The sequence below is a fragment of the Acipenser ruthenus genome, chromosome 5 (assembly GCF_902713425.1).
Source record: "Acipenser ruthenus chromosome 5, fAciRut3.2 maternal haplotype, whole genome shotgun sequence".
Taxonomy (NCBI): Eukaryota; Metazoa; Chordata; class Actinopteri; order Acipenseriformes; family Acipenseridae; genus Acipenser; species Acipenser ruthenus.
Window position 1 is genome coordinate 76,580,100 of NC_081193.1, and position 27,266 is coordinate 76,607,365.

Sequence of the window (27,266 nt, forward strand, 5' to 3'; positions counted from 1 at the left end):
AGGGTTAATGTTATTAAAGGGGTCTTTCTGTGAATGCTCCATTGTTCGATTGTGCTTTAAGCAGGACATACGGTGTCATATGCAGCAACAAAGTAGCATTGTGTGTGTCATTTCTTGTGTATGTGTGTCATGCATGTGTTTATGTATGTATGTACATTCTGTATGTAATATTGTATATGTATGTGTCATACCATTTTTTTTTTTTTTTTTTACTATCCAGTCCTCTATTAACCTGCAGGTTCTCATTGACATTGCTGGCAAATCAGCAGCACGATCCACACAATACAGCCTCACCTAGTCTCACCCAAACCTAAACTACAGCAGAAAACAATTAGGGAATAAAAGCAAAAAACAGGTAGAAATAACCAAGAACAAACATTAACACTGAGATTATTTGGAAATACTATAGCACAGTACTGTCAGAGACACTGTACTGTACTGTACTGTATTATAATATTTATCCATAAAACTATGTCTCTGATTGTATGCACATTGCAGTTTTGTGCATGTACTGGAACTCAGATGTTTTCTGAATACTATGAGTATGCTTGTATGATTCTGCGTATGTTTCGCATTCTATGCATGAGTGTGTGTGTGTGTGTGTTTTCTGTGAATCGGGAATCTGCTCCAATCTAATTGGCTGGACACAAGCTGTGCTGGCATTCTCTGCTCCTGTTGCCATTGAAGAATATTTCTGCACTGAGCGAGGGGGGAGGAGCTTCCACTGATGGACACGCCCCTTCATGTATAAATATCGGATACTGGTCTGCTGAAAGCTAGAGTTGAATCAGTCAATAAAGCGGTTGAGTGGCTGTATTGGACTGCACTGCATCGCACCTTGCACACCGATAGCATTTCAGTTGTTTATATAAAAATAAAATTAAAACTTCAGCTTATCCTGTGATATCAGCCCGCGACTTGCAAAGTTTATTATTATTATTATTATTATTATTATTATTATTAGTAGTATTATTTTACGGTAATCTTACCTTGAAGGACGGCTTAGAAAGAAGGAGGAAAAGGACACCTGTACATCCTTTTTTTTTTCTTGTTTTTTCACTCCAATAGAAGTTCAGAATTCATGTCTGTTTATTTTTCTCCGCTTCACTGGTGAGTACCTGCCTTTCTTTTGACTCGCTCGCACCTCCGCGAGATGGACAGTGAATGATAGAAGAATGTTCTCTGTCTGGGGTTTAAATATTTAAATATTTGAATTGTAACTGCCTTCAGAGGACACAGTCGCTGTCACTGTCACTGCCAACCTGCTTAATTTTGCAGTAGATTTATCAGTGATTGTTCTTAATTTTCTCGTGTTACAAAAATCTATTTTGCAATGTACTAGTCTAGCAGGATTTGGCAGTGAAATGCAACAAGCGGAGTTTTTCTTTTTTTAAACATGGGACGTACATATGAAACTTCTGGGGTTTTTTTTTTACACGATACAGTCCACGTTAGATTATCATGCATATTTTATTTCTTCCTAATGAACATCGTTGATCACATATAAACAATGTAATCGTAGTAGGTAATTTTATTTATTTATTTATTTATTTATTAAGATAATACACATTCTTAATATAAATTAAAATGCGATTTCAGATAAAGTTGAAAATAAAGGCAATTTCTGTTAAGGTTCGAGAGTAGTTTTTACTTGGTTGCATTCAGCTTCAATTGTAAACTACGCGATGAAAGTGCTTTGGGGTTGACTGACATTTCCTTTCTAAAAAAAAACCAAAATTTGTTATACTGGCATTTATAATGTCGTTGGTGACTAATGTATAGCGCTAATGCTGACTGATTCAGATGCGTGTCTCAATGGGGAAGCTACATATTGTAAACCTCCGTTGTTTTACAGCCAAGTGTCTTTTTTGTTCATATTAAGTGACGCATTTGTCTCCACATTATGATTTACTTCATGCAAAAGTGGTTGGTATATTTGTTTTTATAAAAGTGGAAAACAGACTAGAAGTACAGTATTACTATTAGCACATGTTTCAGAGAATAAAGGTCATATAGAAAATGGAAAAATCTAATGCACATGTAGCCTACAAGCTGCACCATCCTCAACCGTATGTTATGTGCATGGAAAAAGTAGACATTTTGTTTAACGGAAAGAAAATGCGGTGGTGTTCAACAGACTATATCAACATAAAAATGTAGGATGCGTTATGAAACAATCGTTTTTTGGTAAGCTATAGGTGCAGTTAGGAGTTGTGTGGGTGACTTGTTTAAAAGTTTTACCTTAACATATATATTTATATCTCTATCTATCTATAGCGGTCTGTTTTTGAGTTTACTCCTAGAATGGTCGTTTAGTTCTCCTGATCACAACGAACAGGTATAAACGCTTTGCCTGGATAGATCTGTACAGCACTCAACCTTGCCCTGGTAATCTGATGGATGGCAATTAATGAGTCGTATGCTGCGAATGGAACCGCAGTTTCTTCACTGTGATAGGCTTTCCTGTACAGCGCAGCTCGCTAGCCTTCTATAAAACAGTCATCTTTCAACTACGGTACCAAAGAGGTGCAGTTTTCAGGATCAATAATGCAGTTGGATGCAATTGTAGCCGGTAGAGCGAATGTAGAGAGCGCATTGCTAGGATGTGAATGAAGTGCAGTTTTGCTTGACTTGCATACATCACGGTAACTAGATTAGTAGACCCGTGATAAAATATTTTAAAAGGCTGTTCAACTACCAGTAAAGTCAAATGCTATGTACTTAGTAGGGGTGTAACAATACACTAATGTCACGAATCAAGATACAATATGTATCCTAGTATAAAGGTCGCACTACAATATGATCACAACACCTGTGATGCTTTTGGTCATGTATCACGATACATAGTGTACATTCAGGACAATATGTTGCGTAGACTAAAGAAAGTATCATGTTTTTCAGGTCTTGTTAAGGTTGCAGTGAGTAAGTACTTATTTACTGTATTGCCTGTGTTGGTCTGTCTTGATGTGTAACCCAAGGGGGTTTTAAACAGGCTCAGGTCAGTTCTGTGTTTCCAATGTGAAAGGTAGGAGACAGATTCAATCCCTTTGGATTGAAATCAGGTATTAACTCTCTTCTGGTGCCATCACCACAGCTTTCTTCTAATAAAGGCACGGTGATGTAAATGTAGCTCATTGTGTCATAGCTACAACGTAAGGTTTAAAGCTGCATTACTGGGAATGGGATGCAAGGATTTTGTGAGTCAACATGCTTGCTATCTTTGGGGACTGATATACAGATCTTTTTCTCTCTCTCTCTCCTCTCTCTCTCTCTCTCTCTCTCTCTCTGGTTATCTTTGTGTTATTGGGAGTTTTATGGAAGAGCTGCCTATTTAGTCTTGAGACCACCTCTCTAACCTGTGTAAAGTGTATTTCAGTTGGGGTGAAAATAATGTAATGGCCAGAAAGGGGCTGGTGATCACCTTTTATTAACATTGAACATCGGAGTCCAGTCTAAACCAGGCAATAATAAAACCATGTTGATGTGTGTGAAGGTTGAGTAAAGCAAGCAATGGCGTAAAGTATTCTAGTCTCTTCTCAAACTGTTATTTATGCTTTGGTTTCCCTGCTTTGGACTGCAGTGTATTAAAAAAAAAAAAAAAAAAAGTAACGCAGCGGGCATAGATTAATATTTTAACTTGTAATTCTCCAAGCCCTGTAAAGTTGTTTTGCACGCCCACAGTAAGGTTTCAGAATGATTTTCCTCCTTGCACATGCATCATGGTACTGTGTTTAGAGAACAGTGGGGTCTTTGCAGTGACTGTTTACCATTATTATTATTATTATTATTATTATTATTATTATTATTATTATTATTATTATTATTATTATTATTATTATTTTTTAGTTGTAGTGCTATGGGGGGAGGGGGGGAGAGAACATTTTAATACATTTAGAAAGTGCATGGACAAGACTACCTACTGTTGCAGCGCCATCTCTGGTGGAAAAGCACATCTGACAGGAATCAATACATTTAATTTGAGAGTAACAGAAACTTTGCAATCCCTTTATGGGTGTAATCTCCTTTTTCTATTTTTTTTTTAAATGCCAGTGTTGCTATTGAGCTAGAGTACTAATATTAGTGGAACTTATGCAGAGCTATTGGTAGTACTGCTTTGTAGCTCATACCGCATACAACCCTATCTGTATTTTTATAAAGAAATAGAACTACCAATCCTGTAGTGGTTTCCTGCGTGTGTGCAATGCGTTGTAGTTCTTGAGAGAATTGAAATGTTTATTGAATTCCTATTTCTGTGTGACACGTTATCTCTGTCTGCAGCCCTGTGTACCTGCGCTCCACTGACATGACTGAGGTAATGATGAGCAACGTCACCATGGATGACATCCGGCTTAGTCCCAGCAAGGACCGCCTCTCCTACCAGGTAAGCCCCTGCAACCCACTTTACCCAGTCTTACATGGGATTACTCTCAAATCCTTATCCCAAACACAAAGCCCTCTGTCACAATTCCAGTACTCTGTCCTGGCATGCACAAAAGGTTTTCTACAGTCTGTTACCCTAGGACCTAATGTGCTGTTAAAAGGGATAGCTTACATTTCAATTTTCATAACTTTAAAAGTTATGCTGTACACAAAGTAAAAGCATATTAGTGTTGTAGCGAATGTGCAAGTTCATCTAATAGATGTAGAATGGCTAACCGTCATTTTCAAGTTCTTTAAGCCTCTGGAGAAAAGCTCAGTTAAGCTTGTGTCTTTATCCCCTAATTAAAAGTGCTGTAGTTTTTGCACCTTGCTTTTAAATCGCACACATTCTCTTTGGATGATGTTTCGACTCCATCCTATAGCTCTGAGGTTTCCTTGGTTCCAGTGTTGTTTCTCCAGTAGCTAGATCCCCTGTGTAATATTCAGCATCCAGAATGAGATCATGAAGGAAAGTAGGCATGTCCATGATTCACAGTTTAGTTTCCTACTAGTACTACTGAATGTTAAGCCATTTAATAGCAAGGAGAGAGTAAGTGTCTCTTACTCTCTCCTTGCTATTTTATTGATCATGCTTGGTGGTTCTTTTGGTTCTACACTATATAGAGTAGGATGGGCTAGCAAAAGTTGACATTTTTAGAATGAAGACAGTTGGTCCCAGCACTTGGGATTCTCCAGGCAAGCTTAAGTCCAGGTAAAAGCAGATTTAGAGAAATGGTACTAACTCAAAATTGGAGGTAAAGAAGAAACCGTAATGACATTTAAAGAGGAAGCACCTTCAACCAAATGTGGTGATGTCTGCCAAGTTCCGTTTTGTTTCATGTGCACACAACAGTAAATGTGCTCTTTTGAGGACTGTGTGGATTAGCTGGTTCATTTGCTGTTTTACTTGGGTAGCAAATCACAAGATCCTAACCCAGAGAAACAACCTGTCCCCTAGCAACCCCATATCGAGTGATTGGTGTCGGATATAGGACTGCTCCAGCCCCGAGACCAACGGAGGCTCTGTTTGGCCAATTCTCATTATGTTTCTGCTGCTGTGGAAAGCCCTTCACAACAGAACAAAGATGCCAAGCTTACTCAACCATCCTTTAGCACAGAGTGCACACATTCCTGCAAAGTGTGTTTGAATGGACTGAATGGCTTGAATTCCTCAGATTAGTTGGATGATGAACTGTCTTCATTTCTTGGGGTAGAAAGGTCAAATAGAAATGTTTAGACAGTTTAGTGAAGGCACTCCTCAACACTGCGATCTGGACGTTAACCACTGCAGAGGGTGAGCTGCTGCACAATGCACTCTGACTTATATCTAACACAGTGTTGCATGAGTGTAAAAAGGACATGGCAATCCTACAATACATGTAATTACACTTATTACAAATATTATTACAATAAATATCTCACTAAATTGCGTGAACCTAATCAATGGTGTTTGCTAAAATTCTCTTTGTTCAATTTAATTCGTCACATAAACCCAAACACTAGTTCAGTGTACCCTCCTCACACAAGTAAATGTTCTGACATTTTACACATAATCTTAGTCATCTTTTGAAAGGCCCAATATGTTGGGTGCATTTCTACAGCTAACAATGTTCCATTTTGTGGTGTGTGTGGTGGGTTTTTATTATTTATTTTTAAATGCTTGCTTTTTCTGTACCTCCGGCACAAAGCACAGACCACCTCTGATCTGGTAGAGGGCTTGTTCTTGTTTAGATGGAGGGGCTTTTTCAGGTAACCTCTTCTGATAGCAGATTAGCAGGTGGCAGGAAGTAAACGACAGAGATGCAGAGGAAATCACCTCTTGGAAGGAGCTTCGGGAGTGTTAAAAACATGTCTGTCCTGAAGTCGCTGGCATCCTCGCAGCGTAACTAGGCTGTAAAGGTTCAAATCGTGAACTGAAATCCTAAATGCATAGTAGACTAAAACGATTTTTACAAAACGCTAATTTAAATATATATATAATATAATATAATATATATATATATAACAAAAGGAATCTTACATTTTAAACTGAAGTTCCATTGTGTATGCGATAGTTAGCACCAGTCTTAGACTACCTTACCTGCTGTAAAGTAATATTAGTTAGTCCGTGATTTAGTGTTTTTCAGGATCTGTGAAACCAGTTGTTTTAATCATAGTATATTTACAGCCTTAATCAACATTAATTACAAAATACAAAGCTCTGACAAAACCCCCTATGCTGTGTTCTGTTTGCAAGTTCAGATCTGTGCCCAGATGTTTAGAGTTTTGTATCTGCAGAATTGCTCCTAAGTTTCTCCCTGCCCAGTAGTACTCCCAGCTTTCTGCAGGGCTCACTATAGTTTATATAGTACAGAATGTATTATACATGTAATCTTTTCATGTACACTTTATTTTATTTATTTCTTTTTAGTTGGAGGGCTAATGTTTAAGCTGCCTGTCTGCATGGTATATACACTTCATAATGACAGATGCATGGCTGATTTGTGCTTCACAGCTATCTTGCTTTATCAGATGGGTGCCCTCGCAGTGTGATGGCAGGCAGTCTGCAAATTCACAAAAACAAAACAGAAAGGGGGGTGGGGCTGGGAGTCAGATTTATGTATTTTATTTTTTCACCCTGCTGATGAAAGTAGTTGCTAAATTGAGCAGATTTGATTGCCAAATACAAAGCTCTCTTGTGGAGGGCTGCACACCATGTATCGCCTGTCCAAGAATCTCTGCAGTTTGTTTTGTCAGAGCAAGTCTTTATGATCTATTGACTGCGTTATTTTTAGAAATCCATTGTGTAGAGCGCTTTTTTTAAATTATTTTTTTATTTTTTATTTTTTATAAATATCCTTCCTAATTCTACAATAAGAGCAACAGATTAGTGGTAGTAATCCTTTCAGGCATTAGATGTGCCTGAGCTGTATTCTGTCCCTTCAGCACTTGTGCTGTGATACGTGGGAGAACACACTAGCTCTTGACTACTTACTTTACTGTGCTTTTATTTATAAATATGTGTGACAAAGTGAGGTCCGCAAAGTCAAATTTGTACACAAATCATCTTGAGATACCAAACCAACCACACACAACAGCAGTTCAGGGTTAAACAGGACTGTACCTGCACTTTTATTGTCTTCCAGGGTTCAGGCAGAGGGATGGTCGTTTAACAATACAAAGTTCGGTACACACCACAGGTTCTTGGGTCAAATTAAAAAATATATATAACGAAAAGAATCTTACATTTTAAACTGAAGTTCCATTGTGTATGCGATAGTAAATCTACTATGATTAAAACACCTTCGTGCCAGAATTTAATTTGCACATTATCTGAGCTAACCTCAATAATGGCAATACCTGTTCTCTTCATGCCACACAGGCACTTAAATCATCTGGGTACGTATTTTATAAAAAATAAACAGTTTAATGCTGACTATTAAAGTATGAAACATTTTGAAGCCAGCATGCCAGTCTGCTGCTTTTGTTTCCAACTGGCAACCTGCCCTACTGAAACCTTAAAGCTTTCCTATCCGATGAATCTGTTTACCCTGATTAACTTTTCTTACCGGCTCTGACTATTCGCATCCTGGTTTTCAGTGGGGCAGTTGTATAGGGGAATAGCATACAGGTTCAGGAGGCTGTGTGGTCCAGTGGTTAAAGAAACAGGCTTGTAACCAGGAGGTCCCCGGTTCAAATCCCACCTCAGCCACTGACTCACTGTGTGACCCTGAGCAAGTCACTTAACCTCCTTGTGCTCCGTCTTTTGGGTGAGACGTAGTTGTAAGTGACTCTGCAGCTGATGCATAGTTCACACACCCTAGTCTCTAAGTCTCCTTGGATAAAGGAGTCTGCTAAATAAACTTAATAATAATAATAATAATAATAATAATAATAATAATAATTATAATCCAGCCAGGAGGTTTGTCAGAACAGTCCAGGTTATACAGGTTGTCAGACGGTTTAGAATTATTTCTTACTCGCAGACACCACACTGGTGTCTTTCCCTACTTCTCTCTCTTTCTGTCAAACCAGGCCTATTTATGGCCACACCCTCTGCAGGTGTTCCCAACCCACCCCTGAGCCTCATTCTGGGTCCTGTTATGGGCAGATTTCCATGTCGGCCATCTTGTGTGTGTCGGCCATTTCGGGCAAATTTGTTGGACATTTTGTGTGAGAGTAACCTCCATTCTGAATGTCCACCCTCAGAACCTTCCATTCCTTACTGTACCCCTTGGTTTATCATAATATATATATATATATATATATATATATATAACATCGGGTAGAAGAATTCAGAGTCGGTTCTAGGCCTTCTAGAACCGGGTTACCCGATTCCTGGATAGGGTTATTTACACCGTTTTTGCCCCTAAAGCACTACGAACTAATGCTTGTGTGTTTGTGGCTGTAGGTCAAAATAATCAAGTTTGAAGGTCGTTGTACGTCATGGCCGGAGCAGGGGAGAAAGGAAGGGAATGCAAGCCAGCTGACCGCACGCATTTCTGTGTGTTCTGCTTTCATATTTTTTAAATGGTCAGTTTGAGAAATGAACTTTGTTCAACAGCTGACCCTGCTTTAGTACAAAGCTCACACTACATACTGTTTTACATAATGGTAACGTTGCTCTTAAATTACTGTGGCTGATTCTTTGGCTGAAGAGATATTATCAGCTCATCATCTAACCATGGAATCTTGTGCAATTAAATCACTTACTGTGAAGGATTTCAAAGTTTTCATATCTCTGAAACTTGTAAATGAACAGTCTAGCAAAATTGAATGGATGTACCAATTTTATTTTATTCCTAAAAATAGATTGAAAACTACTGGGTTTAGGCTCTGTGGACAGCAAACGTTCTACTAAAAGGGTAACCTTTCACAATTACTTACAGTAGCTAGCAAGCAAGAGATTGCTGATAATATATGTTCTGGATCTGAATTGGTGCCAGATAACCTTTCACACTGTTGGACCATTTAAGGCCATTCCTAGAGTGCTGCACACAATCTCAGATCTCTTAATATCCTCTGCTGTTAATAAGCCAATAAAACACATTGCTGCCTGTGAAGCCACTCTGCCACGTTGTGCTGCTGCTGCTTGTTACGGTAGTTGCTATATGGTGTCTTGTCATCGTCTGCAGCCAGGATTCTGGGCATTTCATTATTTATTTTTTTCCTTCCTCCCACAGTAGTAGTGAAGTGGCTTTGTAACTTGAGCCTCGATTTTGAAGGCTCTGGGGTGGTCTGGAGGAAGTGGTTAGTGCTGCTGCCTGCTCAGAGACCTCGTCCCCCTGCATCTGAGAGCACTAGATGGTGAAATGTAGTGTTTGCATTTGGGCATAATGTTTTGTTTGGTAACAGGTGATAAAAGCTACAGCACGTAACGGTCTTGTATGTGGCTGTGGGAGACCGAACTACGCTAATAAACAGTTAACCAGGATCTGCAGCCTGTTCGGTACAACTTGGCATTGATAAAAGGGCTGCCTTGATCTCTGTCTGCATTGGCATACACCTACATTTTCAATAATGCCAGTATTTTACTGGCAGAAATCCAGTTCTAACCTGCGTGCCAGAATTTAATTTGCATATTATCTGAGCTAACCTCAATAATAGCAATACCTGTTCTCTTCATGCCACACAGGCATTTAAATCATCTGGGTACGTATTTTATAAAAAATAAACCGTTTAATGCTGACTATTAAAGTATGAAACATTTTGAAGCCAGCATGCCAGTCTGCTGCTTTGTTTCCAACTGGCAACCTGCCCTACTGAAACCTTAAAGCTTTCCTATCTGATGAGTCTGTTTATCCTGATTTAACTTTTCTTACCGGCTCACACACTATTCGCATCCTGGTTTTCAGTGAGGCAGTTGTATAGGGGAATAACATACTAGTTCAAGGGTCTTACAACTCCATGTGGACTTCATTAACCCATTGTCGATGGAATGCTGCCATATGAAACCTCAAACGATTAGGAAGTGAAGCCGTGTGGACTGAGGGATAGCCCAGTGCTGTGCATTTATTCCATCGAGTTTAGTGGACAGTGGTTGGGCAGAACAAACCTCATTCCCACATGCCTTCCACTGCTGGAAAGGTTGTGCTGTTGTGTAATTTAAATATTTAACTTGGATATCTTGCCTTTTTCTAGCACTATCCTCAACTGCCCTGAAGAACAGGAGGCCATTTAAGTACTGCAAACCCATTTAATCGTGTGACATTTAATTTGTAGCAAATTTTAGAGCAAACTCAGAATTAGAGACTGGATATAAAGGGGTTTACGTCAATGAACCCATCAGTGCTTGATCAGATGCCAATGAAAGGCTCTATCCCATGGGTGTGTGTGTATTTGATTACCATTTCCCACACTTTTAAAAACTCTCTGTCTCTGTGTGTGCAGATCTTCCCAGACCCGTCTGACTTTGAGCGCTGCTGCAAGCTGAAGGACCGCCTGCCCTCCATTGTGGTGGAGCCCACAGAGGGGGACGTGGAGAGTGGGGAGTTGCGCTGGCCCCCCGAGGAGTACTTGGTAGAGGAGGAGGAACATGAGGAAGAGAAGATGTGCGAGGAGGCGCCTGGCAAGACGGGCAAGGACAAGCCGTCCTAGAGCTCCCTTGAAGCACCAGGACAAAGGACATAGGAGAGGGCAGGAGAGAGGGAACCGGCCTGCACAGTGACCCCTACACATTTTCCTGCCTTCACCACCCCCCTCCTCTGTGAGGGCTCACACACCTTTTATAAACTCTTTTCCACTCGCACACTCTGCTACGTCCTGTTGACTGTGTGTGTCTGTGCACACCTGCTGGGGTGGAGTGTGTGTCTGCTGACTGCAGTTCTCACAAAACGACACGTGAGCTGAAGCTTTTCCTGTTGTAGGAAGTTGCTTTCTGCTCTTTTGAGATCTTTATCGGACTTGTTCTTTCTGTGTGTGTGTGTATATATATGTGTAATATATATATATATATATATATATATATATATATATATATATATATATATATATATTATAAATATAAATATAACAAATAAAAATTGGTGTGTATTTTGAGTGCTGCTGCAGCGGTGGGTAGTATAGTGTTTTCTTTTGGGGTTTTTTTGACAAAGGTGGGGGTGGTGACAGGTAAGCAAAGCTGAAACGTAGAACCTCTGGGATTGGGGATTGTTGTAAAGATACTTGCTGTATCTTTACAGATCTTTCTGTCTCTCTCTTCCCCCCCACCCCTCCTTCCACAGCCATGCAGATCCTGGAAACCCAGACCTTCCCAGAACTTTTGTGAGCTCGGTACTGTACAAGCCCATGAAAGTGGGGGTTCAACCTTCCTGTGGTATTAATGCAGCCTGGTTTTAATGGCTGGGAAGTTTATTTTATCAGTGCTATACAATAAATCATATTTTTTAAACCGTTTTCTACAGTGACGATCGCAGTACCCTGAATGAATTCACCCATGTTGTGTGTGTGTGTGTGTGTGTGTGTGAAGTCCTTTAATCCTACTCTCCCACGCCCCCTTTAACTGCTTTAAACAGGTTTGACAACCCTTTGGTCTGAGATGTACTCTGTACTCAATCAGGAAGGAGTGTGCCTGGCACTGCCAGCACATTGCTGGTTTGAACCTGTGGCTTGCTGTCCTGTTCACTTTTTTTTTTCTTCAAAATGTGTGCAGCCTTGTGGAGAGAGCTTTGTTTCACACCTCCAAGACAGCAATAACTTCTCTCTTTATTCAGCAATGTCACTGAGGAAACTATAAAATATTGTGATTTTTTTTTTTTTTTCACATTGTCTCATTCAGAACTATAACGGGCAAATATGATTGTGGTCATTGAGACTGTGCTCACTCTGGCTCCTCGCATCAGAGCATTGAAAGGAGTGTGGGAGGTTGTCAAGGTAGACTGTAACCTGCATCCCAACTAGTCTGTTTCCAATACTGCACTGGCATCCCTATTAAAACCACTGTAATTTTTACCGCCCCTCAGACTTGGCAGATACAGGAGGCTTTGCCGAATTTGCTCTGTACGATTATTGCTCGACTCCAGACAATGTTAAATTGCTGCAGGTCAGGGGGTTCAGGTATTTAAAAGCATCTGCAGAGGGTAGGCTTGTTGGACAGCAATGTGGGTGGAATGTGCAGGAGTTCTAAATCTGGCCAATTCGGTAACATCCCATGTAGTAAAACCCTTGCCCTGCTAAACGTAACTTACCACCCCGACAGAGCAGATGGGCGATTTTTATATTGCTTTAGGAATAGTACCTGTCCTGAACTTGCTAAAATGAGTGAATGGAGTTCTCCCAAGTTGGTAGCTATTGGTTATTCTGTGATGCCACACATCAGTTTAAAATGGAAGTCTCCTGTGGAATGCAGCCAGTATAAGCAGGACCAGTTCACCACTGTGTCCCACCCATCCTCCTGCACATTCCTGTGACCTGTCGCCTTTTATTTCTATAAATGTTTGTTTATGTAAATCTTATGATCTTGCTGTTCTCAATGTATCTTGATAGTTATTTGAACAAAAAATGACTCTGTACATTTCTCTGTACTATATATAAGATTATTGTATTATTTTTTTTTGATGCTCAGGGAGATAGCTGGCATTTTTCAAACCACTTTTCTGTCATGGTGACAGTTTGTAAATAAACGTTTTGGAAGTGCTTTCCAAGTTTTGTGTTTGGCCTCTTTCCTGCTCTTTCCAGGTTCTTCATTTAACCTGCTCATTCTTGCTTCAAGCACCTGCCTAGGTAAATGTTCTGCAGTGGCGTGCCATCAGGGCCTTCAAGGTATTCTCTGCTGACCAGACAGTGCCAAGTAAATAACCATTTAAATAACAGTATACACATAATACAAAAGCAGCAATTTTAAAATTCCATTAAAACCCACCAAGATAAAAAAGCCATTTTATAAAAGTGCATTTAGTCTTGACTGGAAAACTGTAACAGTCCCAGCTACCCTGACAAACATAGCATTCCATAATTTAGGAGCTCTACAAGAAAAAGCCCTACCTCCTGTATTGCTTTTGTTGACCCTAGGAATAACCAGCAGCCCCTCATCCTGTGATCTCAGAGTCCGGTTTGGATGATACGGGGTCAGTAACTCCTGCAACTAACTAGGTGCTAATCCATACAGGTCCTTGTAGGCTAACAGCAAAATCTTAAAATCAATTCTATACTGCACAGGGAACCAGTGTAAAGAGGCCAAAACAGGGATAACACATTTACAGCAGTTTCTGTATGTTTTATTCAAACGGTTGTTGCTGATTATCACGGTAGCATCGTAACTGTTCTGTTGAGTTCAGTGATCTGCACAACTTTTTTTTTTTTTTTTTTTTATTCTCAATGGGCCACAAGAGATTATTGATTACAAATCAGTATATAGAAAAAACAATGACTAGAGAAGGCATTTTTAGTATGGTCAGATTATGGTCAGAACTCTGATTAGGGTCCCAGATGGTTTGGATTACTGGGAGCTGACTGCACTAAGGTCACATTTTGTTGGTCCTTTTGACTGGTCCCAATGGTGAGATTTGATTATACAGTACAGCTATGACCAAAAGTGTTGCATCACCTTGTAAAATGAACTCATTTTGTTCCAAGAAGTCGAATGAACCCTGCTGAATAATGTTATGTTAACACAGTGAATGACATTACACTTTGTAATTTTCCATATACTTAATAAAAAACCGACAAAAATTGAAAATGTTACATTTCGAAATCCAACATGAAATACTATACTACTATTATGGCTTCTGGTAGACTTGTGATATCATTTTGTAGTTTCTTTGATTACATGATGTTAAATAAAAGGTTTTAATGGCTGGGAAGTTTCTAAATTATGTTCATAAAGTTTTTTTTTTAATATCTTCATTGTATCAATCCTAAAATTCTAACTTTTGGCCACAGCTGTACATAATGAATGTATACAGATTAGTGTCTTGAGCAGCTGTGTACTCAAATAGTGCATTGGGTCTTGTTTTAGAAGAGGGTCTACACACAATCCAGTTCTATTTCTCGCACTAAATACATTACAAACACATTTGCAGTATAACACCTGCAAATCAAACATCAGCACTTACACTTTAATATTACAAACACAGTCCCGCTTTACATAGTTCAATAAAGCACTAAAGAATTTCTGTTTGCACATGTCATTCATTTATGATCTGGTTGACCATTCCCATCATTAGGTGCTCTATATTCAAGTGCCACCTCTGCACATTCCTTATTATTACTCGGGACCTGTGGCCACGTGATATCTCAAAGATGGTGTTGACTATCCTCTTTAATACAGGAATGGAAATGAGACTCCTATTGGATAGAAATGTCATCCATTCTAGGTTTTGCTAGAGGTTTGATTAGCCACAGTGTATAGGTAACAGCCACAGTCTTATTAAACTCATTGTAAAACCAGGAATGGATCAAACTGCTATGCAATGGGAGTCTTATTTCCATCCCTGTAATAACACACTTAATTGACTGGTTACCCAGACACCGATCAGAACTAGTTTCGGACTACTTTATAAGTGATAATCAGGGTCTGTGAAACCAGCCATAAAAATACTTAGCTGGTAAAGCCTGACTGTGCATGTACTGTACATCAGCAGTCAAGTCCTACACTGACAGAGTGACTGAGCGAGCGAGTCTGCCTGCCTGCTTGCCTCTGTGACCTGGAAAGGCCTGAGCTCTGTGCACTGCTGGGGAGCTCAGCCCGGCTGCACTCACAGTGCTTAACAAACACGCTGCTCTATTTGTGTCTGTTTCACCTGTGTGCACGCCTCTAGATATTTATAAAACGTGCAGACTGTGCTGCTTGCTCAGTGTGCAAGTCTCTGTGGTTCCAAGCGGCGTGTGTGTTTGATTAGAATCGAAACTGTGCTCTGAGACTTTGCAGTGTTCTTCTGGAAGAAGCTTGTTGTATTGTCATTGGGCCCAGTCTTCAATCTGTGTGCGCCAGGTCAAAGTCTGCTCCCTTCTTTCTCTACAAGAAAATTAAATTATTGTATAAAAGCAAATGGGCAGATAACAGTCAGAAGCAGTTGCTTCTTGCTAGTTTGTGCTGTATGTAAGTGACACCCTTTAGCAGAAATCTATCCCTGGTACTCAGTCAACTTATTCTTATAAAACTGTACTGTAGTGAATTTTAAATAAACATACATTATCTTCCTGAATGCGTTGTTTTGTAAATGTACTCATTCTGCATAACTGTACTGAGTGAAACAGGTATACATTGTGTTTCATGTTAAAATAGACTCCAATACATTTTCTTGAAACTATTTGAAAAAATGTGAAGAAATGCTGTTTGTGTAATTCAAAAGATCCAGCAGCAACATTCAGGTCAACTGGTGGCTTTGCGTATTTTTTCAAAATTTGAAAGGCCCTTTGAACACTAAATTATAAAAGAAAAGACAAGAAAAAAGCTTTGTGAGTGGGTCCATCTGTTAGTCTGTGTGTGTGTATTTGCGGTCTTATTCATGTCTCTCCATATAAAAAATACTGTTTACAATACTGTCCTATAATATACGGTCATAAATTAGAATAAGTATATTATAGGAAACTATAGTGTTTTTGAACAGTATTTTTTTCTATGTGTCTGTCTGTGTGTGAGTTTTTTTGTGTTTGTGTGTGTGTGTCTCTCTCTCTCTCTCTCTCTCTCTCTCTCTCTCTCTCTCTCTCTCTCTCTCTCTCTCTCTCTCTCTCTCTCTCTCTCTCTCTCTCTCTCTCTCTGTGTTTCTGTGCATCTTGCAGGTTGGAGCTCAGCAGAGAGCTGCCTCCTGAACAGATATAAATAGCAGAGGAAGCCGCAAATCGGGGGGGGGCGGGGGGGGTAAAAATGTTACAGCACTGTTTTCATACCTTTACATGATACACATACTATAATTAGTTTCATTTTCAACTTTCGGTCTGCCACCCAGGAGATATGATGGAGAGTCAGAGTGGAAAATTTGTGATTAAACTGCGGCTAGGACAGACCAGACTGTGATCAGAGCACACTGACCACTCCATTCTCAGCTCATTACACTGCACCTTAATAATGAGCACTAGTCTAAACAATCCACTCTCCACTCTCCAGCATTGCTGTTTACTTGGATAATTGCTGTTTTTGTCTCCGCAGTTGAATTGTATCACTGGAAAAGGAGATAAGTACAGTAGTTAAGTGCCCTAGTATCTCTGACTCAGTACGATTGTCTCTGCTGGTTGATTACAGGTCTGTTTCTTTGTCTGGGATGGCAGGTGAGGAGAGGAGAAGAGATAAAAGGGACTTTGTCCTGCTGCTGAGTGTCTCAGAAATTCCATTAAACCCTGTGTGACCTGAACCACAAGAGATACACAAACGTGAAAGTGCTGAGTCACAGCGGGGGGAGCAGTGCAGTGCAGCAGGTAAAGCCTTGCTCCAGTCACTGCCTATAGCGCCTTCTATAGCAAGGCTAGTGTATAGATTTACAACAAAGTAAAAAAATAAATATATATATATATATATTAAAATATCTTGTATTGTGGGGCTCACCCGGCAAAGATACGTGGTGTGCAGGGTGAGTCTTACAGTCAGTGAGTGTAGGTTTGCCTCTTTGCTGGGGATTCCACAGGTAATGTTGCATTGGCTCTGGCGCTCCCAATGGTCATAGAGGCAAAACTGGCAAGGTCACCTCATCACTGTCCCCTACCCCCTACAAGCCAGTCATCCGGTGAGCCCAAGTGGACACCTACAGGGCTGGCCCTAGTCCTCCAGGAGTCGGTAGCTCGCTGACATCAATACTGTGGTTGTTCTCCTAGCCATGCTGTTTCTAGTCTTGGTTAAAAACAAAATCGTTATCAATCCCTTCTGAGCAGCGATAGGAAGCTGAGATGTGCTCAGAGTGGGTCTGCAGACCATATTTAGTGTGTATTTAGTGTGTGCAGGGCCTGGTCTATCATAAGGAGATGTTTCATTACATGCAGCTGTGTCATCGCTGTGATTCAGACTGGGCAGTTAGGTAACTGCACTGATGAGCTGCCTGCCTGCACAGCTGAGAAAGAGAGAGAGAGAGAGAGAGAGAGAGAGAGAGAGAGAGAGAGAGAGAGAGAGAGGGAGAGGAGGGAGAGCTTTATACTTAGTGTCCTGAATAATACCACTAATCCCCATCGCATTCACTGTGTGGAACTGCCAACAGGTGACAGGTGGTCCACTATGTGCAAATAGCTCAGGGTACAATTAAGATTTCAGGGTCAACTCATTTCATGCCGTATTTATACAGGTTTTTTTTTGGTTAATCGTCTTAGTCTGGGCACAGTGTATCTGGCTTCAGATGGGCCGGTAATTTATAAAAAACTAGACACTGCAATTTTGGTTGGCAATATCAACAGTCTTACTATTTGCAGGAGCATGTAGAGGGTTGGTAGAAGACTTCATTTCTCTAAAGGGGTGAGGGAAGGAGGGAGCAGTTCAGTCTCCATGGCCATGCCTGTGAGGTTGCTGGTTAGTTTCCACTAGATTTTCCATTGAATGCATTTGGAATGAAGACACCTGTTCACTGGGAAGTAGTCTGAGACACCAAGACCTCGTATCACACAGGCCCTCAACAGCCAGGACCCTAAAACTCTACCTCTGAGTTCAAAGAGGGTAATGTCTGTGACATGCAAAACCAGCACATGCACATTTCTCTTAATAGGACCACTAGGAGAACATTCACACTTTACCAATAGGGGGGAGGAGTCCACCTCACCCAGTGATATAAGTGTGTCAATCAGAACTCATTTCAACAGTGAAGACATTGAGAAAGACTTCTAGTCGAAATGTGTGTCATTAAACGTATTAAGTTTTTCTACATTCAGCACTATTGAGTGTTTTGATAGTTATGGATGATGAGTCATACAGTAAACACTGGAATAACAAGCAGCACTGTTAAAGGCTCCCTAATGTTTTTGCCACTAAAACCTACAGTGACTGCTGTCCAGGCACTGCTGGCTATTCTAAGTGACGGTCAGTTTATTTTGGGTTTCACCACGCAGACTTGAAACCACACTGTGGACCTACTGGAGAAGAATCATGAAATCGTTTCCTGTTTCTCAGCATTTGTATAAATACAATTCTGATGTGGGATAAGAGGCTTTACTAGTTGCTTCCTTTTTATTTTTATATTGCCTATAAATTAAAGACATTCTGCTTTGAATTGTTTCCAGAATAGACAGATGGAGCAGACGTTCTAGATCTTGTTTTATGGGCGGGTACCCCCTTTTTCAAAACTGAAAAGTGAGGATAGGGCAACATCACACAGTGAAAATGTCTGAGTGCAGCTTCCTGATTTATAATTAATTAAAGGGCAATCAAAAGGGAAAAAACCGAGGTTCGAGCAATGTAAGTGTGCATGCAGAGGTATCCAGGATGCAAGGGATTAAAGGACTAACAGCCAGAGTTACTTCGGGATAGGCGGAGCAGATTTCCAGAGACTTTTTCCCCCATCAATTCATTGAGACTGTAGCAATTCTGAAGCAGTTCAAATCTACATACTAATAATATCACCACAAAGCCGCATTGCCTCATATAAACATAAAATTAAAACAATAGCATCCAGAATAATAATCTTTGAGACAAAAGACTTCCAATAGCTGGCACGCAATGCTGGAAAACTGCCATTAATATCCAGATCCTGTTTCCTTTAATAAACTCAATAACCTCTTGATCTGAATAACCACAATAACCAGTCCTGGGGGCCAGTTTATCTCCTTGGGCTTTGGAAGGATAACTGAGGACTTGTTATTTTCTTTCATTTTGCAGTGTACTGTCCTACAGAACACCTTGGTTTGGAAATTAAATGAAGAGTTATCCTTACTAATGTGCTCTTCTCCTTCTTTAGATTCACCTTGTGTATTCGTTTTCTGTTTCAGTCGTCACATGGTCACAAAGCGCCCCTGTGAACTCATAGAATCATGTCTAACTCCCAGAGTGTTGACCAGTGTTAACCATTAAGCTGGCTCCCTACAGCACTCTAGACGTTGGAAATGCTAATTTGGAGGTTGGTGTGTAGGTGAGTGGAACCTGTGTTAAACTGTGCTGTGCTGTGCTGTGCTGTGTTTTGTTTGTTTTATGTATTAAAAGTAAGTAACAGCACTTAAACTGCAGCTATTCATTATTGATGCCATCCTGTTACAGTTATACTCTGGTGTACTAATTGTACTTGCAGGATAGACATTATTCTGAGAGCTCTATTCAGTTCACAGGGCTGCTTTTTTAAACAGTCCCCAGGACGTGATGACTGAAAGAGAACGTGGTATACCGCTATGGCCAAAAAATGTGCTTCATAAAGTTGAATGAAACCTGCTGAATAATGTTACGTTAACACAGTGAATTACACAGTGCTTTGTAGTTTTCCATATACTTATTTATAAATTTAACATTTAGAAATCAAACATGAAATATTGTATTGCTATTACAACTTCCGATGGACTTTTGCTTCATTTTGATGTTTCTTTGTTTATGATTTTGATTGAAAAGATCTAAATTATGCTCAGATATTTATTTTTTATTTTTATTGTGTCTCAATCCTAAAATTCTAGGTGATGCGAAATGTTTGGCCATAGCTGTACAAAGTGAATCTAAACAAGGAGAGAAATACATTAGTTAGGTAGGTCAGTGTCCTAAACACAATTCCAAGGGAAGGATTGAGGATCAGACCCTTTGTACTTCGTTACAGATTCCAATGTGTTGTCTGTCTGTGTGCTGTACTGAAGGAGTCATGCTCTGTATATTGTCGTGTACTTCAGCGTTCAGTGTGCATGTATTGGAGGACATGAATCGGCATGAAATCCATCCAAAAAGCATTTATTGCGCACAGATACAGTGAGCAGAACAGGGAAATTTACTGCAAGATCCTTGTTTATCTGGTATTGTAACCCCACAGTATCATTGCGATAGAAACAGACAACTCAGGGGCTCTAGATCCAGCACAGAATGTCATCCAGAAACGCCAAGCCTTGAGCCTGCGAGCAACCAACTAATTCTCTGCATTAAGTGCTGTTGTTTTTTAACCCTCCCCACTGCAAAGCCAAATGCATTTTCAGTCAGTGCTGTGCCAAAGTAGCCATGTGCTCTTTATATTACTATACGATGTTAACAAATAAAAATACTCCTATTATACAAAACACTTATTATAAAGATTCTCCTTTATTGTTAAAAAATGGAATTAATTCTGAAACACTCCATACCTCACAATAACAGAGCCTCCAACTCTCCCTCAATCTGTACCCCTCTATACTGTAACACAGCCCCCAACTCCCTCAATCTGTACCCCTCTATACTGTAACACAGCCCCCAACTCCCTCAATCTGTACCCCTCTATACTGTAACAGAGCCCCCAACTCCCTCAATCTGTACCCCTCTATACTGTAACACAGCCCCCAACTCCCTCAATCTGTACCCCTCTATACTGTAACACAGCCCCCAACTCCCTCAATCTGTACCCCTCTATACTGTAACACAGCCCCCAACTCCCTCAATCTGTACCCCTCTATACTGTAACAGCATAGCAGACTACTATTAAGTAATCAATATCGACAGTAAAGCAGAACTATAGTCATCAATAGCTACAGTATAGCAGAACTGGAATCACCTTGTCCATGCAAAGGTTAATTAAGACAAGCACTCCTGTTGTAGAATTGATGTCAGGGTTTAATATCAGATTAGTTCAACAATAGTAACATTTTTGTTACTGGTGCAGACTCTGAAGAGAACAATTAAACTAAAAAAAAACTAACTTCCCTAAGTCATTCCTGGAAGCCCTGCATTAACCCAGCTATATTTATCTGTCTATAACGATCTTAAACAAACACGAATAAAATCAACAGCACTGCCAGTAATTTTTCAATACTGCTCCTGGAATGTCCCTTTTAGTATCTGCAATAACACACACACACACACACACACACACACACACACACACACTGACACGCACACACACTGACCCACGCACACACACACACACACGCACACACGCTCACACACACACACTGACACACACACACACTCACACACTCACACACATGCTCACACACACACACACACACTCACGCACTGACACACACACACTCACACTCACACATTGACACAAACACACACACACACACACTTGTGTAACTAAGGCTGTCAGCCTGTATGTAACCCTACACCTGAAAAGCATGGAGCTTTTATTGTTAGTGTAAATAGAGAAGAAAATACATGAAGTGAACCACTAACATTCCTTACATTCTTTCCAATGGAAAAAATGTCCTGAGACTGTCGGTGACTGTCAGCAACAACGATGCGGATAGCGGAGAGAGAGAGCGAGAGAGTGTGGGGGAGATAACACCCTGTCACTCTGCCCTGCAGTCTGACAGGGCTTTTATTTTTAGAAATGATTTAGAAATGATTTCTCTGAAATGCCATAACTTATCTTGTGGAATTCAACTAGGCCACACTCCCTCCTTCCCAGTCCCTCAGCTATAACCACAAGCCCACACTGCCTCTCTCCCAGTCCCTCCACTCTAACCACAAGACCACTGCGTCCCTCCCAGTGCCTAAGTGCTAACTACTAGACTACACATGCTCCCTCCCAGTTCCTCAGCTCTAACCACTAGACCAGACTGCCTCCCTCCCAGTCCCTGTCCTAACCACCTACACTGCCTCTGTCCCAGTCCGTCAGCTCTAACCACTAGCCCACACTGCCTCTCTCCCAGACCCTCAGCTCTACTAGATCATATAGTCTACCTCCCATTCCCCTCAACTAAAAGTTAATGGAAGTATTTACTGTACAGCTTGCTCTTGTAATGTAGGACTTGTCAACCCTTCAGTGCTGCAACTGATAAATCATCGTTATTATAAAAACAGAGCACACCATGCATATTTAGTTGACAATTCTCAGAATATTTACTGTGGAATTCTTGTTAGGGTGGAAAAGCAAAGACATCGCTAATGTCCACTTCACATCCTGGGGTCATGAACATAGTAATGCATCGGGTTTGCACTCCTGGGGTTTCTTGACTCAGGGGATGGAACTGGATATATCGATCTCATACTAGCTCCTTTCCCTCCCTGGTGGATCCAGAAGCCTGAGTGCAGAAGGGACTGCGTGGTGTCAGCAATAGGATATCTAACCTACTCTATCTAACCTATCCTCCCCAATACATTTGGAAAGACAGTTTAGTAAAGAGTAGGGGGCGTATGAACACGGCTAAACTAGGGAGCGTCTACCAGCCTGATGGCGTGAGATGATCCCTTTGGAACTAGAATGCTGTGAGTTCAATTCCGGGTTAATGGATCCTTGCACAGTCCTGCACAGACAGACTATCAATTGCTCCCGTGCTAGAAGGCACACATTGTTCCTGCAGTAGAGGTCGTGTTTCTGAATGGAGCGACTTGAATTCTCTGAAAGACTCCCTAATCTCAAAGAGCAGAGAAGTTAGACTGCGGTCGAATTAGAATCTGCAATGTCTTTATATTATGCATGTGGCTGTTCCAGACCGTATTTATTTTTCATATTCAACTCAGAAATAATTAATGAGTAAAGGCATAAACATCTTGAAACAATTGTCTCTCCTCACTCATTGATTATTATCCTCTCTTTATCCCCTTCCCTATGTGTGCTGGATTGAGGGGCTGGTTCCCAGGGTCCAGTGGTGAGATGGAGCCCCCCAGGGACTCAGCGGAAACTCTCAGGCTTATTTATAACACTGCACAGTCATAAACACGCTACTGCCACAACACTGATGGGAGAGCGGGGAGAGGGCAAAGAACAGAGGGGCAAAGAGAGAGCGACAGAGAGAGAGAGACGGGAAGAGGAGGGAGAGAGAAAGAGTGGGATAAGGGGAGAAAGGAGGGAGAGGGTTGAGTGGTGGGGGAGAGGGTAGGCAGAGGAAAAGAGAATAATAGGGAGTGGTGAAGGAGGGAGAGAAGGGATGGGAGAGGGAGAAAGAGAAGGAGAGGGTTAGTGGAGGGGGAGGAGGGGGAGAGATGCAGGAGGGAGAGAGGGTATGTGCCACCTATTCTAGGAATGTGAGAGTATGTGCCACCTATTCTACCTGACACGGTATAGGAAGCATCGTTTTAAAATGAAGCCTTGTGTGACATCAACATGTCGTGGTTCTATGTCACTGGTTCCTGCATGTCATTTTCTAAACTGTTAATTGCATGCATTACTTTATTACCTTACAAAATAGCAGAGTCTCACTTCTCTCCTGCTCCTCACTGTATCTGACAGTGTGGCAGGACCCAGAGCTGACACAGCTTCACTGTTAAAGATGGCTTGCAGTGCTTATCGCAGGTGAGCAAGGGCTCTGTAATGAATTCCACTAGGCAGTGGGAGGCAGTGGGAATCAGCTGGCTGTGGTACTAATATCCTGCAAAGCTCATGGTTGCCTGCTCCATATGAAACCACATCAAGTACTGTTTATACTCTCATGAAATCAGACACATAATAAAAGATTAACTCCAATTTGAAATGTTTTCATATAAAACTACACTCCTCTTTATTCCTGTTGACATTTCTCCACAGAGTTTGTTTAAATGTGTAACTTGTCACAGAGCGAGTAGCTCCAAATGTAATTTGAATGGCTTTTTTAATTTGATACTTTTAACAGTGTTTGTAGTCATTCTGAGTGGTTATGAGTTCTGTTGCTTCAATATTGAATTAATATAATGTTTCACTAAATCTCCCTTTATCTGTCCAGGAGCTTGCTTTGAGCTTGTCTGGAGAACCCTAAGTGCCTGCACTGAAGAGCCTAACTCAGTACCTGCACTGAGAGACAGGTGAGCTGGCAGAGTTGAAAGGTCATGTCATGTTCACTGCCCCTTTACAGTTTCTTTATCAGAATAAAACATTACAACCACTTTGCTCCATGGCCCATGTGCGTCTCGATCCCCCAAACAGATTCAGATTAACAGAATAGGAATGACAAAGGAGCAGTGACAAGGAAAATGAAATCTGTGGACCATTAGAAATTATTATTATTTGTTTATTTAGCAGACGCCTTTATCCAAGACGACTTACAGAGACTAGGGTGTGTGAACTATGCATCAGCTGCAGAGTCACTTACAATTACGTCTCACCCGAAAGGCGGAGCACAAGGAGAGTAAGTGACTTGCTCAGGGTCACACAATGAGTCAGTGGCTGAGGTGGGATTTGAACTGGGGACCTCCTGGTTATAAGCCCATTTCTTTAAACGCTGGACCACACAGCCTCCATTTTCAGCCTCCACTTTCAACATGAACAAAAAGCTACAGAACATTTTGCTTTTTTTTTGTTTGTTTTTCTAAATGAAAATAAATAAAAAAGTGGGATTTATGGAGTACTATGTTTTCAATTCCTGCTCCACACAGCTCTGCAGTTCTGCTCGTGTTCTGTACTGCTTCTGCTCCTGTCTGGAATTTGTGTTCCTGTTTGAATCAGCGTTGAAATAGGTAAGTGGATTGTAGTTTAATTGTTAGTTAAAATCGTTGCCTGCTAAAGGTAACCAGTTTGCACTTAAAAACTACTAATTAAGTTATGCAAACTGTGTTGAATTGTGAGGTTGATTCAAATGTTGTGTTAAGTATACGACTTCAGGCCTACAGGATAGTATAAACTGGCAATCAGTATCTTAGAACGCTTTTCCAAATCCCTCCCAGTGGCTACTACAGGCCTCTTTCCAACTCTTAACATTAGCTGTATTTAAGTAACATTATAAAGGTGTTGTTTTAATTAGGTGATCTACTGTTTGTGATTAGTACCAGGTGAGTGGTTAAATTGAATAGAGGTTGATTTGCAATTTGATTGGTTTTCCACACAGTGTTTTGTATTTGTGTGGTCCCATTGAAGTGCATTGAAACTATTGTATTGCTTAAGTATCTGTCTCACCTGTCCTGCTATGACTGTCTCACATCCCTGTTATTCTATCTTCTCACTTCCGTCCTCTGTCCTCTCTCCGCCGCTGCTCCCCTAACCCCTCTAACCTCATCTCTCTGCCTCTCCCCCCTCCCACACTCTCTATGGTGCCCTCTGGAACTGTCACTCTTCTACTAACAAAGCGGATTTCATCTCTGCCTTTGCCTCCCCCACCTCTCTCTCGATTTCCTTGCTCTCACTAAAACCTGGCTCTCTCCTGATAGCACTGTAACTCCTGCTGCCCTGTCCTCTCTCTACATCCTGTCCCATAGTCCACGTCTCACTGGACGGGTAGGTGGAACTGGTCTTCTCCTCTCTCCCTCTTTACTCTTTTCTGTCCCCTCTGACCTCTCCTCACTCTCTGTTAACACCTTTGAATTTCACGCTGTCCAACTAACCTCTGCCTGTCAACTCCTGCTAATTGTACTGTACTGTCCCCCTGGACCTCTCACTTACTTTCTCGATGAACCTGACTATCTCCTCTCCTCCCTCCCCTCTCTGTCCTGTTAGGTGATTTCAATATCCATCTCTCCAACCCCACCCACTCTGTCAGATTCCTTCCTCTCCTTCACTCCTTCAACTTCTCTCTCTCTCCATCCCCTCCTACCCACAAAGCTGGCCGTTAACTGGACCTCACCTTATCCAGGGGCTGCTGCCACTCCACCCTCTCTGTCACCCCTCTGGACCTCTCTGATCACTATTTCATCTCTTTTATCTCTCTCCCCTCTCTCCCTACTCCACTTACCCCCACTGTCACCTCCCGCCGTAACCTCCACTCTCTCTCCCCCTCTGTCCTTGCCTCCACAGCTCTCTCTCACCTCCCTCCTATCGACTCCTTCTCCCAACTCTCTGTAGACTCTGCTACTTCCACCCTCTTCTCCTCCCTCACCTCCTCCCTCATCTCCCTCTGTCCCCTCACCTCCTGACCTGCCCGCCCCTCCCCCCCCCCAACCCTGGCTCTCCTCTGTGGTCCGCTCTGCAAGAACCGAACTGCTGAAAAGAAATGGAAGAGAACCAAGCTCCCTCGTCTCCTCCTGCTCCTCTCCTCTCTCCTCTGCTAAACGCTCCTATTTCCAATCTATTCAATCCTCCACTAACAACCCCCGGAAAATATTCTCTACCTTCTCCTCCCTCCTCTATCTCCTCTGATGACTGCCTCTTTCTTCTCCTCTAAAATCTCTGATATCCACAAACTCTTTAACACCTCTCCCTCCCCCCATCCCCTCCTGTTCCGACCCCAACACCCTCTGTCTCCCCTACTAACTCACCCTCCTTCTCCTCCTTCTCTCCCCTCTCATACTCTGACCTCTCCTCCCTCCTCCAGGGTCACAAACCCACCATGTGCGCCCTGGACCCCCTCCCCACTCACCTCTTTCAAGCTGCTGCTCCTGTTCTACTCTCCTTCATCTCCCTTCTCAACACCTCTCTCCTCTCTGGCCCTTTTCCCTCTGCTTCAAACAAGCCTCTATCACCCGCCTCCTCTAAAAACCTACCCTCAACCTCCCTCCAGAACTACCATCCTGTCTCCCTCTTACCCTTCCTCTCTAAAACCCTCGAGCAGGCAGTACACCGCCAGCTCTCTGCTTTCTTGTCTAACCACTCTCTGCTTAACCCGCTCCAATCTGGTTTCTGCTCTGCTCACTCCACTGAAACTGCTCTCCTGTCTGTCACTAACTCGCTAAACTCTGCCCGTGCTGCCTGTCTCTCCTCTATCCTAATTCTCCTCGATCTCTCTGCTGCCTTTCACACTGTTGATCACTCTATTCTCCTATCCTCTCTCGCTGACCTGGGAATCTCTGGCACTGCTCTGGCCTGGTTCTCCTACTACCTCCCCGACTGCACCTATCAGGTAACCTGGCGTGGCTCAACCTCCACACCTCTCTCAACAGGAGTCCCCCAAGGATCAGTCTTGGGTCCTCTCCTGTTCTCTGTCTACACCCACTCCCTGGCCCCCCTTATCGCATCCTATGGTTTCTCATACCATTGTTATGCTGATGATGCTCAGATCTTCCTCTCCTTACCCAC

General features: G+C 41.7%; 1 protein-coding gene across 1 annotated transcript; it reads left to right on the forward strand.

Moving 5' to 3' along the window:
- Positions 1-792: 792 nt before the first annotated feature.
- LOC117403333 (protein LBH-like) lies at positions 793-13,040 on the forward strand. The gene is made up of 3 exons (XM_034005403.3): positions 793-1,110; positions 4,279-4,381; positions 10,789-13,040. The coding sequence occupies exons 1-3, from the start codon at positions 1,082-1,084 to the stop codon at positions 10,993-10,995; spliced, it is 339 nt and encodes a 112-aa protein (XP_033861294.1). The 5' UTR covers positions 793-1,081; the 3' UTR covers positions 10,996-13,040.
- Positions 13,041-27,266: the final 14,226 nt, after the last annotated feature.